Below are 18,194 nucleotides of genomic sequence, written 5' to 3' on the forward strand. Positions count from 1 at the left end.
GTAAAACACCTGCAGCCCTGCTCCACCACTCAAGAAATACCCTCTCTGCAGCTAGGGGCAGGGGGCTTGAACCCAGGTCCTTGAGCACTGTGATGAGTGTGATCAACCCAGTGTGCCATAATCTGGCCCCTTGAGCTAACTTTTATAATATAGAAAGGGAAAGAGAGACAAAAAGAAAAGAAAGGGAAAGAGGAAGAAACACCACAATAACAAAGCTTCTCCCAATGTCATGAAGCTTGGGCTCTGCGCATTATAAGCAGGTGCTGTCCAGGTTCCTTATTTGCTTTTATTTATCCTTTTTTTCCTTTTGGAGGTTCATTCCTTCAGTGTATCATCCATAATTGTTGATTTTTCTCTTTCTTATTATGTCATTTATTTTATAATTTTATTTCATTATTTTTAATTTTTTTATTTTATTATTGTAAGAGACAGAGAAATTGAGAAGAGGAGAGAGACAGACACCTGCAACCCTGTTTCACCACTCGTGAAGCTTTCCTCCTGCAGGCGGAGACCAGGGTCTTGAACCTGGGTCCTTGCACACTATAATGTGTGTACTTAACCAGATGCAGCCACAACCTAGCCCCCTGTTATTTATTTATTTATTTATTTATTTATTTTTGCCAGTGCACTGCTAAGCTTTGGCTTGTGGTGTTATTGGGAAATTGAACCTGGGACCTGGGAGCCTCAGCCATGAGAGTCTTTTTTGCATAACGATTATGCTGTCTACCCCACCATCATTTATTTTTAATGTGAGGGCTATAGCAAGAAAGTACACAGAGAGATAGACCAGAACATTGCTCAGCTTTGGCTTATGATGGTACTGGGGATTGAACCTGGGGACTTGGAGTCTCAAGTATGAAAGTCTTTTGCGTAACCATTGTGCTATTTCCCCTAACCCTGTCCATCTTTTTTCTTTAACATTTAATATAATTTATTTCTTTAATTGAGAGAGAAGGAGGATATAGAGAGGGAGTGAGGGAGAAAGATACAAGTGCAGTTCTCTAGTTCTGCTTCACTGCTAGTGAAGCTTCCCCCCCAGGTGAATACTGGCAGCTTAAACCTGGATTCTTGCACATGATGTTGTGTTCACTGTACCAGTTGCACCACTGCCTGATCATGACAAATTTTTTTGTTTAGAAACATGTAGAAAAAGATGGTATGGCTTTCCAACAACTATATATATTTTTTGAAAGAGAATTTCACATGAAATGGGGGAAAGACAAGCCTAAGCAACTCTCTGGCATATGTGCTGGTGATCAAAACAGGGACCCACCCCCCAAGCATGCTCTGCCAGTTGAGAGATTTCCCCAGAGTTCCCTGCTTCTTTATTCTTGATAATATTTTTTTAAAAATATTTATTTTATTTATTTATGCCCTTTGTTGCCCTTGTTGTTTTATTGTTGTTGTCATTGTTGGATAGGACAGAGAGAAATGGAGAGAGGCGGGGAAGACAGAGAGGGGGAGAGAAAGATAGACACCTGCAGACTTGCTTCACCGCCTGTGAAGCGACTCCCCTGCAGGTGGGGAGCCGGGGCTCGAACCGGGATCCTTATGCCGGTCCTTGTGCTTTGCGCCACCTGCGCTTAACCCGCTGTGCTACAGCCCGACTCCCTCTTGATAATATTTTTATGATTTTTAATTTCTCTTTCTTATAATTTGTGTTCTTTTGTATGTCCCTTTCTGAGTAAAATTATATGTAAGAGGTAAGCTATAGTTAATGGAAGTAAAGAGCGCTCTTTGTTTCAAGTTTTTTATTCATTCATTTTGGATAGAAACAGAGCAATTGAGAGGAAAGGGAGAGATGGACAAAAATAGAGTCATTTGCAGCTCTGCTTCACCACTCATGAAGTTTTCCCTCTGCAATTGAGATCTGAAGGCTTAAAACTAGGACTTTCTGGGAGTCGGGTGGTAGCTCAGCTCGTTAAGCACAGATGGCTTTGCAAAGGTCAAGGACCGGTGTAAGAATCCAGGTTCGAGCACCCAGCTCCCTACCTACAGGGGAGTCGCTTCACAGGCAGTGAAGCAGGTCTGCAGGTGTCTGTCTTTCTCTCCCTCTCTCTGTCTTCCCCTCCTCTCTCCATTTCTTTTCTGTCCCATCCAACAGTAGCGACATCAATAACAACAATAATAACTACAACAATGAAACAAGGGCAACAAAAGGAAATAAATAAATAAATAAATAAATAAGTCTTTAAAAAATATACGACATTCCATATTGTATGCTCTAGCAGGCACTCACTATGGCTCCCATAAAGAGCCCTCTTGGGAGTCAGGCAGTAGTGCAGCGGGTTAAGCGCACATGGCACAAAGTGCAAGGACCAGCGTAAGGATCCCGGTTCGACCTCCGAGCTCCCCACCTCCAAGGGGAGTTGCTTCACAGGTGATGAAGCAGGTCTGCAGGTTTCTTTCTTTCTCTCCCCCTCTCTGTCTTCCCCATCTCTCTCTATTTCTCTCTGTCCTATCCAACAATAACAACATCAGTAATAACTACAATAAAACAACAAGGGCAGGGAGTTGGGCAGTTAAGCGCACATGACACAAAGCGCAAGGACCCGCATAAGGATACCAGTTCAAGCCCCTGGCTCCCCACCTTCAGGGAGTCGCTTCACAGGTGGTGAAGCAGGTCTGCAGGTGTCTTTCTCTCCCCCTCTCTGTCTTCCCCTCCTCTCTCCATTTCTCTCTGTCCTATCCAACAATGACAACATCAATAACAACAACAACAAGGGCAACAAAAGGAAAAATAAATAAATATTAAAAAATTAAAAAAAAAACAAAAGGGCAACAAAAGGGAATAAATAAACATTTTTTAAAAATTAAAAAAAAAGGGAGTCAGGCGGTAGCTCAGTGGGTTAAGCGCACGTGGCTCAAGCGCAAGGACCGGCGTAAGGATCCCAGTTCGAGCCCCCGGCTCCCCACCTGCAGGGGAGTCGCTTCACAGGCGGTGAAGCAGGTCTGTGGGTGTCTATCTTTCTCTCCCCCTCTCTGCCTTCCCCTCCTCACTCCGTTTCTCTCTGTCCTATCCAACAGTGACGACATCAATAACTACAACAATAAAACAACAAGGGCAACAAAAGAGAATAAATACTAAAGAAATATTTTTTAAAAATTAAAAAAAAAAAGACTAAAAGTCTTTAGAAAAGTTGAGATGGCATTCGTCGTTGTTAGCTTCCCAAAAGAAAGTTTGGGGCTGCAACTTAGTGGTAAGAGTTCATGCCTCATATGCTTGGGTTCAATCCTTAGTCCAACAAAGCAAGACAAAGAAAGTTGTTGTTTTTTCCTTTCTTCGTCTTTTTTTTTTTTGTATATCCAATTTAAAAAAAGTTCCCTCAGAGCACTGCACAACTCTGGTTTATGGTGGTGCTCTGGTTTATGGAGATAAACCTGGTGCTAAGCAGTGGCATCCCTGACTAAGCGCTGACATTACTGTGCACAAGGACTCACGTTCAAACCCCTGTTCCCCACCTGCAGGGGGAAAGCTTCACAAATGATGAAGCAGGCCTGCAGGTGTCTATCTTCTCCTCCCCTCTTAATTTCTCTCTAGTAAATAAATAAAAATAATTTTTAAAACACTTTTTTAGGTAATCAGACAGTAGCGCGGCGGTTTAAGTCCTTGGCCAAAGTGCAAGGACTGGCCTAAGGATCCTGGTTCTAGTCCCCAGCTCCCCACCTGCAGGGCAGTCACTTCACAGGCAGTGAAGCAGGTCTGCAGGTGTCTGTCTTTCTCCCCCCTCTCTGTCTTCCCCTCCTCTCTCCATTTTTCTCTGTCGTATCCAACAACAATAATAGCTACAACAATAAAACAACGGAGTCGGGCTGTAGCGCAGCGGGTTAAGCGCAGGTGGCGCAAAGCACAAGGACCGGCATAAGGATCCCAGTTCGAACCCCGGCTCCCCACCTGCAGGGAAGTCGCTTCACAGGGGGTGAAGCAGGTCTGCAGGTGTCTATCTTTCTCTCCTCCTCTCTGTCTTCCCCTCCTCTCTACATTTCTCTCTGTCCTATCCAACAACAACAACAATAACTACAACAATAAAACAAGGGCAACAAAAGGGAAAAAAAAAAACAATAAAACAACAAGGGCCACAAAAGGGAATGAATAAATTAATTAATTAATTAAAAAAACACTTTAAAAATATTTATTTATCAACAAGGGCAACAGAAGGGAAAATAGATAAATTTTTTAAAAATATATTTATTTATTCCCTTCTGTTGCCCTTGTTTTTTATTGTTGTAGTTATTATTGATATTGTAGTTGTTGGATAAGATAGAGAGAAATGGAGAGACGAGGGGAAGACAGAGGGGAAGAGAAAGACAGACACCTGCAGACCTGCTTCACTGCCTGTGAAGTGACTGCCCTGCAGGTGGGGAGCTGGAGACTAGAACTGGGATCCTTAGGCCAGTCCTAAGGCTCGAACCCCGATCCTGCGGGGCAGGGGCGTTCTTGTGCTTAGTACTATGTGTGCTTAACTGGGTCCGCCACCGCCCAGCCCCCATCAACTTAATTATTTCATATATGTATTTCTATGAAAGTACTGCTCAGTTCTGGCTTAAAGTAGTATGGGGGGGGGCTGAACCTGGAGCCTCAGGCATGAATATTCTACGTAACCACTCTGCTATCTCCCTGCCCTATTAAATAATGCTATTATCAAAATATCAAACAAAAAATGTAAGCCTTTGATTTCATTATTACAGGTTATTGTTACCCATAAGTGTATGTATGTATATATATATATTTGGAGGTCCTGGGCGGTGGTACACCTGGTTGAGTGCGCTTGTTACAGTGTGCAGGGACCTGGGCTCAGGCCCTCAAACCTCACTTGAAGTGGGGAAGCTTCACGAGAAATGAAGCAGTGCTTCAACTATCTCTTGCTCCCTCTTTATCTTCCTTTTTCTTCTCAATTTCTCTCTGCCTTTATGCTAAATTAATACTATATTTTTAATAGAATGTTTGAAAAAAATGGCCTGGCAAAGTAGCTCACTGGATAGTGTGCTGCTTTGCCTGCTTTGTCATGAGCACAACCAAAGTTCATTCCCAGCCCCCATTGTATTGGAGTAAACTTTAGTACTATGTTTTTTTTAATTATTATTCCCTTTATGTCTCTCTAAAAAAGTCATCTTGGGGGAGTCGGGCAGTAGCACAGCGGGTTAAATGCAGGAGGCACGAAGCACAAGGACCAACATAAGGATCCAGGTTCAAGCCCCCCAGCTCCCCACCTGCAGGAGGGTCACTTCACAGGCGGTGAAGCAGGTCTGCAGGTGTCTCTCTTTCTCTCCCCCTCTCTGTCTTCCCCTCCTCTCTCCATTTCTCTCTGTCCTCTACAACAACGACAACATCAATAACAACAACAATAATAACTGCAACAAGTCATCTTGGAGCAGTGAAGTCTCTGAGAACAGAAAAAGAAATTTAACACATTCTGTACAGTGTCTTTATTCTGCTTTTATTATTAGTTGTTGTTCACCAGTAAGGATATTGTTATCATGATTTTTCCCACCTTCTGTCATTAGGACAAACATGAATCCCAGCACAAAGATGCTTTGGCTCTTCATTCGTCCCGGGGAAACAAAGTGGAAGGCTGTATCCGAATGTATGAACTGGTGCACAGAATGAAAGGATCTGTAAGTGACCCGTGAATTATGGTAGATTTGACCTTTAGGAGCTGTGTTTGTTTCTGGTTTTTTGTTTTTTGTTGTTGTTGTTTTTTGTTTGTTTGTTTTTTAATTTTCTTTAATATTTATTTATTTATTTCCTTTTGTTGCCCTTGTTCTATTGATATTGTTATTGTTAGATAGGACAGATAGAAACTGAGAGAGGAGGGGTAGACAGAGAAGGGGAGAGAGAAAGACAGACACCTGCAGACCTGCTTTCACTGCCTGTGAAGCGACTCCCCTGCAGGTGGGGAGCCGGGGTGTTTTTGTTATTTTTAATTTCCTACATTCCTAATAGATCTTTAATTTTTATTTTATTTATTATTAGATAGAGACAAAGAAATTGAGCAGAGATACAGAGACACCTGTAGCTCTACTTCACTACTTGTGAAGCTTTTCCTCCTTCAGGTTGGGACTAGGGGCTTGAACCTTGGTCCTTGCGTACTGTACTGTGTGCACTTAATCAAGTGCACCACTGCCTCACCCCTGTTTGTTTTTCACTAGAGTACTCATTTTGAACTTAAGGCTTTCTGCATGCCAGTTCTCTGTACAACTGCCCTGCTTTCACTCTAGCCCCAGAAGCCAGATTTGTTTGTTTGTTTGTTTATTTATATTAGTTCTTTTTCTAGCGTTTGCCCTTCTTCCGTAGCCAGTCAACAGCGTCAGGTTGAGCCTGATGTAAAGTTTCGAGACCTCCTTTGAATCTGGAGAGGTGGCAGTCGTTGACTATGTAGGTCATAGTCTGTCTGTAGCCACAGGGGCAGTTCGGGTTGTCTCTGGCTCCCCAGCGATGGAACATAGCGGCGCACTGGCCATGGCCTGTTCGATATTTATATTAGTGATTTACAAGATTATAAGAAAATAGGTAATTCTACAGTTTCTACCACCAAGAACTGTGTCCCAATCCCCTTCAGCAGAAACTACAGTATCTTTAAGATAAATGCAAATTGTGTCATCAGAGAGGTTGCTCACATGTAGATTATAGTGCATATGCTGCGCCAATACTCTGGTCTCTCACATAAATAAAATTTCCTGCAGTTTAATACCAGGAGATGGTATTAAACTCTCAAGCATGAGGTCCTGAATTCAGTCCTCAACAGTGAATTTACCACTGTGATGTCTGGTTCTTTCTCTCTTTCCTCCTATCTTTCTCATTAATAAATTTAAAAAAAATGCTTTTAAAAATAATAAAGAGTGGTCCGGGAGGTGGCGCAGTGGTAAAGCTTTGGACTCTCAAGCATGAGGTTCCGAGTTCTATCCCCGACAGCACATGTGCCAGAGTGCTGTCTGGTTCTTTCTCTCTCTTCCTATCTTTCTCATAAATAAATAAAATCTTAAAATAATAATAATAATAAAGAGAGCTGGGCAGTGGCACACCAGGTTGAGTGCACATGTTATCATACTAGAACCCAGGTTCAAGCCCCCACTCCCCACCTGCAGGGAGAATGCTACACTAGCAATGAAGCAGGTCTGCAGGTGTCTCTCTTCCTCTTTCCCTCTTTATTTCCCCTGGCCCCTTACAATTTCTCTCTGTCAAATAAAATAGAAGAAAAAAAAAAAGCTGCTGGGAGTGGTGAATTACTAGTGCCAGCACTGAGCCCTGAGTCAGTCCTGGTGGCAATAAAAGAAAATAATAAAATAACAATAGCAATAAAGTTTCCTGTAACATTGGAGATGTATGGAATCATAGCTTCATGTGTGCATTGCTGAGCATCCTCCCCTAGCCAATTTGTTTTTGTTTGCTTGCTTTTTCCCCCCATCAATATCAATAGGGCTCAGTGCATGTACAGATCCACCATTCATAGTCAACTTTTTAAAAAAAATTTTTTTTAATTTATATTTATTTTCCCTTTTGTTGCCCTTGTTGTTTTTCATTGTTGTAGTTATTGATGTCGTTGTCGTTGGATAGGACAGAGAGAAATGGAGAGGAAGGGAAGACAGAGAGAGGGAGAGAAAGACAGACACCTGCAGACCTGCTTCACCACTTGTGAAGCGACTCCCCTGCAGGTGGGGAGCCGGGGGCGTGAACTGGGATCCTTAGACCATTTCTTGAGCTTTGCGCCACCTGCGCTTAACCTGCTGTGCTACCACCCGACTCCCAACTTGTTTTTATTTTATTTTATTTTATCCAGGTGGTGAGACAGAAAGGAGATATATCTGGTGTACTGCTCCTCCCCCTGTGGGAGGGGACCAGGGCTTAAACCTGGGTTTTTGTGCCAGGTAATGTGTGTTCTCTAATGAGTATGCCACCACACATCCCTCAAAAATGTATTTTTAGGGGACCAGGAGACAGTTTACTAGGTGTCTGCCTTATCAAGTACAAGAACCCAGGTTCAGCCCCTGAGCACCACAGGAAGCACCAAGCAAACAGGATACTTTATGAGCAGTAGAATAGTGCAGGTCTAAGGATTCAGAGGACCTAGTGGGCGTTGTATTGTTCTATGGGAAACTGGGGAATGTTATGCATGTACAAACTATTGTACTTACTGTTGAATGTAAAACATTAATTCCCCAATAAAAATAAATAAATTTAAAAAATATTTGCAAGATGTTAAAAAAAAGAATAGTGTAGTGTCGTGATTTCTCTTCTCATTCTCTTACTTATCCGCTATCTTAATAATAATAGTAATAATAATAATAGGCAACAAAAGGGAAAAAATGGCCTCCAGGAGCAGTAGATTTGTAGTGCAGGCACGGAGTCCCAGCAATAACCCTGGAGACAAATATATATATATGTATGTATATATATAATAATAATGATAATACTTTAAAATAATAATAATGGGAGCTGGGCGGTAGCACAGCGGGTTAAGAGCAGGTGGTACAGCAGGAGAGTTGGGCGGTAGTGCAGCGGGTTAAGCGCACAGACTGGCATAAGGATCCCGGTTCGAGCCCCCAGCTCCTCACCTGCAGGTCGCTTCACAGGCGGTGAAGCAGGTCTGTAGGTGTCTATCTTTCTCTCCCCCTCTCTGTCTTCCCCTCCTCTCTCCATTTCTCTCTGTCCTATCCAACAACGATGACAACAATAGTAATTACAACAACAGTAAAAACAACAAGGGCAACAAAAGAGAAAATAAATAAATAATTTTTTTTAAAAAAAGAGCAGGTGGTGCAAAGTGCAAGGACTGGAGTAAGGATCCCGGTTCAAGCCCCCGGCTCCCCACCTGCAGGGGAGTCGCTTCACAAGCGGTGAAGCAGGTCTGCAGGTGTCTGTCTTTCTCTCCCCCTCTCTGTCTTCCCCTCCTCTCTCCATTTCTCTCTGTCCTATCCAACAACGATGACATTAATAACAATAAAAACAATAACTACAACAAGGGTAACAAAAGGGAATATGTAAATAAATGCTTTAAAAATTATTTTTAAAGGATTTTAAATAACAATAATAAAGAGTCCATTGGGAGCTTGGAATTGTGCAGGTGGATAGCCCCAACAAAAATCGTCATTAGAAAAAGGAAAGGGGGGGAAGCAGGCAGTACTACACCTGGTTAAGACCACCCACAATAGTGTGCAGCAATGATGACATCAATAACAACAGCAGCAATAATAAACCAACAAGGGCAACAAAAGGGAAAATAAATATAAATTTAAAAAAATAAATAAATAAAGGGGGTTGCTGAGCAGTGGCATCCTGGTAAAGTACACGCAAGGACCCAGGTTTAAACCTCCCATTTACCCCCCCATCCCTACCTGTCGAGGGAAAACCATTGCAACTATCTCTCTTTCTATCTTCCACATTACTCTCAAGTTATCTGTCTCTATCCAGTAAGTAGAATAAAAAATAATAAATAGCGCAGTGGGTTAAGTGCACAAAAAAGTGCAAAGCACCAGGACCGGCAATAAATTTTGAACTAGGGTACTTGAGAAGGTGACACAGCAATAGAACCCAATAATTGCAGACCTGAGATGTTTTAAGTTCAGTTGCCTACACTATATATGTCAGTGGGATGCTCTGGTAAATAGACAGTAGACAACTTTTTTTTTTCTTCTTCTCCTCTCTCTCTCTCTCTCTCTTTCTCTTTTTTTTTGGCCACCAAAGGTTCTTTGCACAATTAATTCCTGCATTTGGGGTAGACCAGGGAGACTTTTTTTTTTTTTACATTTTTAAAAATTTATATTTTTGATACAGAAATTGAGAGGGAAAGGGGAGATGGAAAGAGAGAGACACCTGCAGCACTGCTTCACCATTTTTGCTTGTGAAGCTTACCCCCTGCAGATGAGGACCAGGAGCTTGAACCTGACTCCTTGCTCCTGGTCATATGCATTTTATGGGTTGTGCCACCATGCAGTCCCCACCCTTCAATTTTAAGCAAAACTACTCTTCTTGTAATTATAATAGGATTAGTTGCTATTTGGGAAAGAAAAAACTTTTTGAGGAGGAAAAAACACTAGCCACCTCATTAACTCATTCAGAAGTTGAATAAATTATGTAAGATAATTATCATATATTTATTAGAACTCATTTCCCTCATTTTACAATTTAATGGAAATAGCAATCATAGTTTCTATAATGATTATGATTATGATTATTTTATTTATAAAAAGGAAACACTGACAAAACCATAAACTAAGAGGGGTACAACTCCACACAGTTCCCGCCACCAGAACTCCGTATCCCATCCCCTCCCCTGATAGCTTTCCTGTTCTTTATCCCTCTGGGAGTATGGACCCAGGGTCATTGTGGGATGCAGAAGGGGGAAGGTCCGGCTTCTGTAATTGCTTCCCTGCTGAACATGGGCATCGACAGGTCTATCCATACTCCCAGCCTGCCTCTCTCTTTGCCTAGTGGGGCGGGGCTCTGGGGAATCAGAGCTCCAGGACACATTGATGGGGTCGTCTGTCCAGGGAAGTCTGGTTGGCATCATGCTAGCCTCTGGAACCTGGTGGCTGAAAAGAGAGTTAACATATAAAGCCAAGCTAGTTGTTGACTAATCATGGACCTAATGGCTGAAGTAGTGCAGATGAAGAGTTGGGCTGGGGGTGGTCTCCATTCTGTAGATAGCTAGTAGGCATATTTTAGTTATATTCCAAAGGGCCTGTGGCTATCTATACACAATGGAATACTATGCAGCTATTAAAAACAATGAACCCACTTTCTCTGACCCATCTTGGATGGAGCTAGAAGGAATTACGTTAAATGAGGTAAGTCAGAAAGATAAAGACGAGTATGGGATATCCCACTCATCAACAGAACTGAGAAAGAAGAACACAGAGGGAAACTCAAAGCAGGACTTGACTGAATTCAGAGTAGGGCACCAAAGTAAAAACCCTAGGTTAAGGGTGAGGAGGGTGTATGTTCACCTTCATGGGGTGGTTGAGGGGGGAGTAGGAGGTGGGGTGGGACACAGTCTTTTGGTGAAGGGAATGATGTTTATGTACACTCCTTTTAATCTGTAGTCATATAAATCACTAATTAATATGAGAGGGGAAAAATTGATTGAATGTCTCAAACTTTTTAATGTACAGACCATAGTCTGAGTCTTTGATATGTTGACTCTCTTAAAAGCTTAGACTAGGGCGTCAGGCGGTAGTGCAGTGGGTTAAGCACACATGGCGCATAGGATCCCATTTCGAGCCCGCAGCTCCCCACCTGCAGGGGAGTCACTTCACAAGCAGTGAAGCAGGTCTGTCTGCAGGTGTCTCTCTTTCTCTCCTCCTCTCTATCTTCCCCTTCTCTCTCCATTTCTCTCTTTGTCCAACAATGACATAAACAACAATAATAATAACCACAACAACGATGAAACAACAAGGGCAACAAAAGGGAAAAAAAAAAAAGCTTAGACCAGGAAGAATAGAAGCAACCGGTGGCACAACTATATATAAATAATATCAAAGGACATAAATTATGGTGATGTTGTGTATGATACAGCAAATCCTAACAAAAGGATTTTTCAAAGTTAACCCAACTGCCAAATAATATGATTATAGCAATAACCCTAAGACAGCAGGAACCTCCCGCTATATTCCTCTATAGACCCTGTTTTTTCCTTTTTAAGATAGAGGCTGAGAGACAGATAGAGGGAGACAAAGAAAGAAGAGCTACAACAGCAATACTCCATCACTCATGAAACTTCCTGTGCAGATGCTCCCCCATGGATGCTGGGTACTTAAATCAGCATTCATCACACATGATAAAGTGTGTGCTTCTCTGAATGAACCATTTCCTGTGACCTCTCACATAAATAGATCTTTAACAAAATAGAAACTGTGTGCCAAGGAGATTGCTCAGCAACAATATACCACATGCATAAGAGCCATGGTTCATAACCTATTAACAGTATTTTAAAAAAAGCAAGCAGCAGTTCTGGTAGGTGGCACAGTGGATGACATGTTGGGCTGTCAAACGTGAGGACCTAAGATTTATCTCCAGCACAGCATGTGCTAGAGCGATGCTCTGGTTCTCTCCAGCTTTCCCATTAGTGACAAAAAAAAATTTTTTTTAATTGGGGTGGGGGGTTAATGGTTTACAGTAAATACACTTGTTTGTACATGTGAAAATTTGCTCTGAAAAGTTTTCTCAAAAATAGGCGGTAGAACAGTGGGTTAAGTGCACATGGCACAAAGTGCAAGGACCGGCGGAAGGATACTGGTTCAGGCCTCTGGCTCCCCACTTGCAGGAGGGTCTCTTCATAGGCGGTGAAGCAGGTCTGCAGGTCTCTTTCTCTCCCTTTCTTTGTCATCCCCTCCTCTCTCCATTTCTCTCTGTCCTATCCAACAACGAAGACATCAGTAACAACAGTAATAACTACAACAACAATAATGACAAGGGCAGCAAAAGGAAAAATAAATAAATATTTTAAAAAATATGGAAAAGGGGGTCGGGCGGTGGCGCAGTGGGTTAAGCGCACGTGGTGCAAAGCGCAGGGACCGGCGTAAGGATCCTGGTTCGATCCCCTGGCTCCCCACCTGCAGGGGAGTCGCTTCACAGGCGGTGAAGCAGGTCTGCAGGTGTCTATCTTTCCCTCCCCCTCTCTCTGTGTCTTCCCCTCCTCTCTCCATTTCTCTCTGTCCTATCCAACAACAAAGCAACGTCAACAATGGCAATAATAACCGCAATGAGGCTGCAACAACTAGGGCAACGAAAAGGGGGAAAAATGGCCTCCAGGAGCAGTGGATTCATGGTGCAGGCACCGAGCCCAGCAATAACCCTGGAGAAAAAAAAAAAAAAAAAAAACATATATATATATATATGGGAAAAAAATCTTGCCCCTAGCCTAGGTCCTCTTCCACCACCTCTGCCAGGACCTGAGAAGCCCCCTCCCCCCAGAGTTGTCTTTTGCTTTTCTTTTTCTTTTTACTAGAGGACTGTTCAGCTCTGGCTTATGGTAGTACAGAGGATTAAACCTGGAACTTTGAAGCCTAAGGCATGAAAGTCTCTTTTCATAACTATTATGCTAAGTCCCCCAACCCAGAGTTCTTCACTTTGGTGCAATATACTGTCAGTGATGATTTTTTTTGAAACTCTTTGAAAAGTCAAGCAGAATCTACCAAAGTTTCCAGGTTCAATCCCCAGCAAAGCTCTGATTAAGTGAGAGTGTGTGTGTCAAGCAGAGATAACTTGAAGCAAAGTATTCAATATGAATGTGCTTAGGTATCTGTAAAGTTAGGGTAAATGTTATCTTTTTTTTTTTTTACCAGAGCACTGTTCAGCTCTGGCTTATAGTGGTGCAGGAGATTGACCTGAAACTTTGGCGCCTCGTGCATAAGAGTCTATTTGCATAACCATTATGCTGTCTACCCCTGCCCTAGAATAAAGGTTTATGTAAAACACCCTGAAGCCCTTATAAGAACACACAGAATGGGGGTTGAGTGGTGGTACACCTGGTTGAGTGCACGTTACAATGCTCAAGGACCTGGGTTCGAGCCCCCAGTCCCCACTTGCAGGAGGAAAGCTTTCCGAGTGGTGAAGCAGTGTTGCAGGTGTCTCTCTCTGTCTCTCTCTCTGCCTCTATCACCCCCTTCCCTCTTGATTTCTGTCTCTATCCAATAAATAAAAGATAATAAAAATAAAAAATAAAAAACATAGAATTTAAGCCTAAAACAAGACTAATTGATTCTGTTGGTTCAGTCCCAGCTAATGGAATGACATAAATGGTTTGGGACACATCAGAAGAGCTTTGCAAAAGAGCTAAGTTTAAAGATCATCCCAAAAGAGAGGTGACAAGAAAAGGTCCTTAAAAGTAAGCAGGTGATTCCAAGGCCTGAATACTTGAGTTAAGGGATTGGCATGGGAATAAATGTGCAAGGTGGCAGTAGAGCCCCAGGAACACATGTTGATCCTTTTCAGGAGGGCCTACGGCAGTGGCAAGAAGAACATGAGAGAAAGGTGCGAGTCCTTTCTGAAATGGCATCTGAACAGTTGAAGCGGTTTGATGAAATGAAGGAACTAAAAAACCACAAAGAATTCCAGGACTTACAGGAAGTAATGGAAAAGAGGCAAGTCTCCTAGAATTTTACTGGGCATATTAATAAGAGCAACCTGGGGCCAGGGAAATGACACAGCCTACCAGAGCACAGAACTTACTTGCCTGAGGTCCTTTAAGTAACTAGAACTCTTTCCCAAAAGGAAACCCAAGGATAATGTGTTGGGACTCCTTAAATATGAACGTAAAATAGCCAGTGAAGCTAATAATCTGGAAGAATGGCCAGCCTTGGAAAGATGGCCATTATCACACAAAACAGAGGCATTTAGGTAGGTAAGACAATATAAGAAGTATCCCTGACTGTTCCTTCCTGCCACTTTTCATTCAGCTCCAGAGAAGCACTAGGGCACCAGGAGAAGCTGAAAGCTGAACATCGTCACAGAGCAAAGGTCAGTCAGTACCTGGGCAAATCCATGTGAAGGTCTCAAGGTCTAGCTATATAACCTGCCAGAAGGTTGCTTCTTACACAGTCACAGAGGATCTGGCCTGCACCAGACCTCTTTGTGACTGGCCTTGAACAATCTTTTCTTGCTTTCATTTCATTGTGAATATGTATAGCATCCACAGAACTTGAGGAACATAGAAGGAGACTTAACTTACCGGCCCTTCTTGTAGATTCTCAACCTGAAATTGCGGGAGGCTGAGCAACAGCGCTTGAAGCAAGTAGAGCAGGAGCGACTCCGGAAGGAAGAGGGCCAGATCCGCCTGCGGAGCCTCTATACCCTGCAGGAGGAGATGCTGCACCTCAACCAGCAGCTGGACTCTTCTGACCAGCAGGAAGAACTGCTGAAGATTGACCTCTCTGCCTTCCGGACCCGAGGCAATCAGTTGTGTGGCTTCATCTCTGGGATCATTCGGGCCACTTCTGAGGTAGGTGCATCTTCAGAGGGACTGTGTGCTCTCTTGGGAATTTTAAAATGGAGAACTTTACAAAGTTTAGTGTGTTTTTTTTTTTTTTTAAAGATTTTTATTTATTCATTCATGAGAAAGGAGGAGAGAGAGAGAAAGAACCAGACATCACTCTGGCACATGTGCTGCCGGGGATTGGCCCCAGGATCTCATGCTTGAGAATCCAGTGCTTTATCCACTGTGCCACCTCCCGGACCACAGGTGTTTTGTTTTGTTTTGTTTGTTTGTTTTTGCCTCTGAGGTTATCATTGGGGCTTTCATGCCTGTGTGATTTCAACAACTGGTGAATTTTTTTGTTGTTGTTCAGACAAAGGGTGAAAGAGAGAGAGAGATTTCCCTGTTTAGGTGTTCCTGTGTCACTGAGTGCATGAACTTAGTTACATGTGCATGTTAAATTGTTTGGTTCGGGAGTCGGGTGGTAGTGTAGCAGGCTAAGCACACGTGACACAAAGCCCAAGGTCCTGTGTAAGGATCCTGGTTCAAGCCCCTGGCTCCCCACCTGCAGGGGTGTTGCTTCAAAAGCGATGAAATAGGTCTGCAGGTATCTATCTTTCTCTCCCCCCCCTGTCTTCCCCTCCTCCCTCCATTTCTCTCTGTCCTATCCAACAATGACGACATCAATAACAACAATAGTAACTACAACAAGAAAACACAAGGGAAACAAAAAGCAATACAATAAATAAATAAATAAATAAATAAATAATATGGTTTACCAAGTAAGCAATCTCTTAAATCCCAGCTTTTTAAAACTACTATGGGAGCGGGGGAAGAATGAGAATTGGAGCATTATTGCGGTATGTGTAGTACCAGGGATTGATTTCAGGACCTCACACTTCAGAGTCCAAGGTTTTTCTAACCTCCCAGCTACTTAGCTGCTTTCCTTCCTCAACTGTGCCTGGTGGCCATTTTTTTCCCTTTTTATTTTATAGAACGTAAAAAACTATTGAGAAGAGAGGCAAAGAAAGACACTTGCTATATTACTTCACCACTTGTGAAACTTCCTCCTCACTGGCAGGGCCCAGGGGTTTTAAATCTGGATCCTGGAACACAATAACATGTTTTTTTTTACCCAGTGTGCCACCGCCAAGCCCCCCGAGAAACACCTTTTTAACACTGTAGTTAAAATAGTGGGGGTCAGGTAGTGGTGCACCCAGTCAAGTACACTGAAGTGCAAGGACCCAGGTTTGATCCCCGCATCCCTCCTGCAGAAGGGGTTACGCGATACTAGTACTGAAGCAGGTGTGCAGGTGTCTGCCTTTCTCCCCTCCCTTTAAAAATTTTTTTTTGTATTTATTTACTCCCTTTTGTTGCCCTTGTTATTTTATTGTTGCAGTTATTATTGTTGTTGTTATTGATGTCATTGTTGTTCGATAGGACAGAGAGACTCCCTGACTCCCATATTCTTTCTAATTTTTTTAAAGCTTTATTTATTTATTTTACCTTTTGTTGCTCTTGTTGTTCAACATTGTTGTGGTTATTGATGTCGTTGTGGTTGGATAGGACAGAGAGAAATGGAGAGAGGAGGGGAAGACAGGGGGAGAGAAAGACAGACACGTGCAGACCTGCTTCACCACTTGTGAAGTGACTCCCCTGCAGGTGGGGAGCCGGGGGCTCGAACCAGGATCCTTACGCCGGTCCTTGCACTTTGTGCCACGTGTGCTTAACCTGCTGCACCACTGCCCGACTCCCATCTTTCTAATTTTTATGAGATAGGACAGAGAGCAATTGACAACGGAGGGGGAGATAGAAAGAGGGAGAGAAGGAGTCGGTTGGTAGTGCAGTGGATTAAGCACAGGTGGCACAAAGCGCAAGGACTGGCGTAAGGATCCCAGTTCGAGCCCCCGGCTCCCCACCTGCAGGGGGGTCGCTTCACAGGCGGTGAAGCAGGTCTGCAGGTGTCTGTCTTTCTCTCCTCCTCTCTGTCTTCCCCTCCTCTCTCCATTTCTCTCTTTTTTTCTTCTTCATTTTTTAAATTTTACTTATTTATTTATTCCTTTTTGTGGCCCTTGTATTGTTGTTATTGATGTCATCGTTGTTGGATAGGACAGAGAGAAATGGAGAGAGGAGGGGAAGACAGAGAGGGGGAGAGAAAGATAGACACCTGCAGACCTGCTTCACTGCTTGTGAATTGACTCCCCTGCAGGTGGGGAGCTGGGGGCTTGAACTGGGATCCTTACGCCAGTCCTTGCATTTTGTGCCACCTGCGCTTAACCCACTGTGCTACCGCCTGACTCCCCCTCTCTCCATTTCTCTCTGTTCTGTCCAACAATGATGACATCAGTAACAACTACAACAATAAAATAACAAGGGCAACAAAAGTTAGAAAGAACAAAAAAACTAGTTTCTTCTTGGGCAGAGGGTGGGTGCATAATGGTTATGCAAAGAGATCCTCACACTTGAGGCTCAAAGGTCCCAGGTTCAATTCCCTGCACCATCATAAACCAGAGCTAAGCAGTGCTTTGGTAAAAAAGAAAAAAAATAGTTTCTTCTTGCCTAGGTACAGATTACAAGATTAGGAAAACAGATTAGCAAGCCCAGAATAAGACAGTTTATAGGTAATATAAGGGTATCATTTCAAATTAGTGTGTGGGTAGATTATGTATAAAGAGAGCTAACAAAAAGATTAAAATTATTTTTAAAAAAAGATTAAAATTATGGGAGACCAGGAGATGACTCACTTGGTGGGGTGCAAACTGTACTGCACCACCTCCTGGACCACGTAATGGCAATTTCTATTACCTTTAAGAGAACATGAAGACAATAGGTAACAGCTGGTTGAAAGTGGCCACTTCACTAGTGCAGCCATTCCAATTCTTGAAAGGTATTGATTTGTGTGAGATGTAATTCATCCCTACTGGTATCTAGGGAAAAATCTCTTTTTTTTTTTTTTTTTGCCTCCAGGGTTATTGCTGGGGCTCAGTCCCTGCACCACGAGTCCACTGGCTCCTAGAGGCTATTTTTCTCCCATTTTGTTACCCTTGTTATTTTATCATTGTTGTGGTTATTATTGTTCTTGTTATTGATGTTGTTGGATAGGACAGAGAAAAATTGAGAGAGGAGGGGAAGACAGAGTTGGGGAGAGAAAGACAGACACCTGCAGACCTGCTTCACCACTTGTCAGGCGACCCTCCTGCAGGTGGGGAGCTGGGGGCTCAAACCGGGATCCTTGCACTGGTTTTTGCACTTTGCACCATGTGCGCTTAACCCGCTGAGCCACCG

At 43.0% G+C, this 18,194-nt stretch overlaps 1 protein-coding gene across 2 annotated transcripts in view; it reads left to right on the top strand.

Moving 5' to 3' along the window:
* GLE1 (GLE1 RNA export mediator) overlaps positions 1–18,194 on the top strand; it is a 57,521-nt gene that overhangs the window by 11,336 nt on the left and 27,991 nt on the right. For both annotated transcript variants that reach the window (XM_007527061.3, XM_060200281.1), the window contains exons 3-6: positions 5,506–5,616; positions 13,931–14,079; positions 14,395–14,455; positions 14,682–14,936. In XM_007527061.3, the coding sequence (XP_007527123.1) occupies positions 5,506–5,616; positions 13,931–14,079; positions 14,395–14,455; positions 14,682–14,936 (576 nt within the window). The remainder of the gene's footprint in view (positions 1–5,505; positions 5,617–13,930; positions 14,080–14,394; positions 14,456–14,681; positions 14,937–18,194) is intronic.

This window comes from Erinaceus europaeus, chromosome 10 (assembly GCF_950295315.1).
Source record: "Erinaceus europaeus chromosome 10, mEriEur2.1, whole genome shotgun sequence".
Lineage (NCBI taxonomy): Eukaryota > Metazoa > Chordata > Mammalia > Eulipotyphla > Erinaceidae > Erinaceus > Erinaceus europaeus.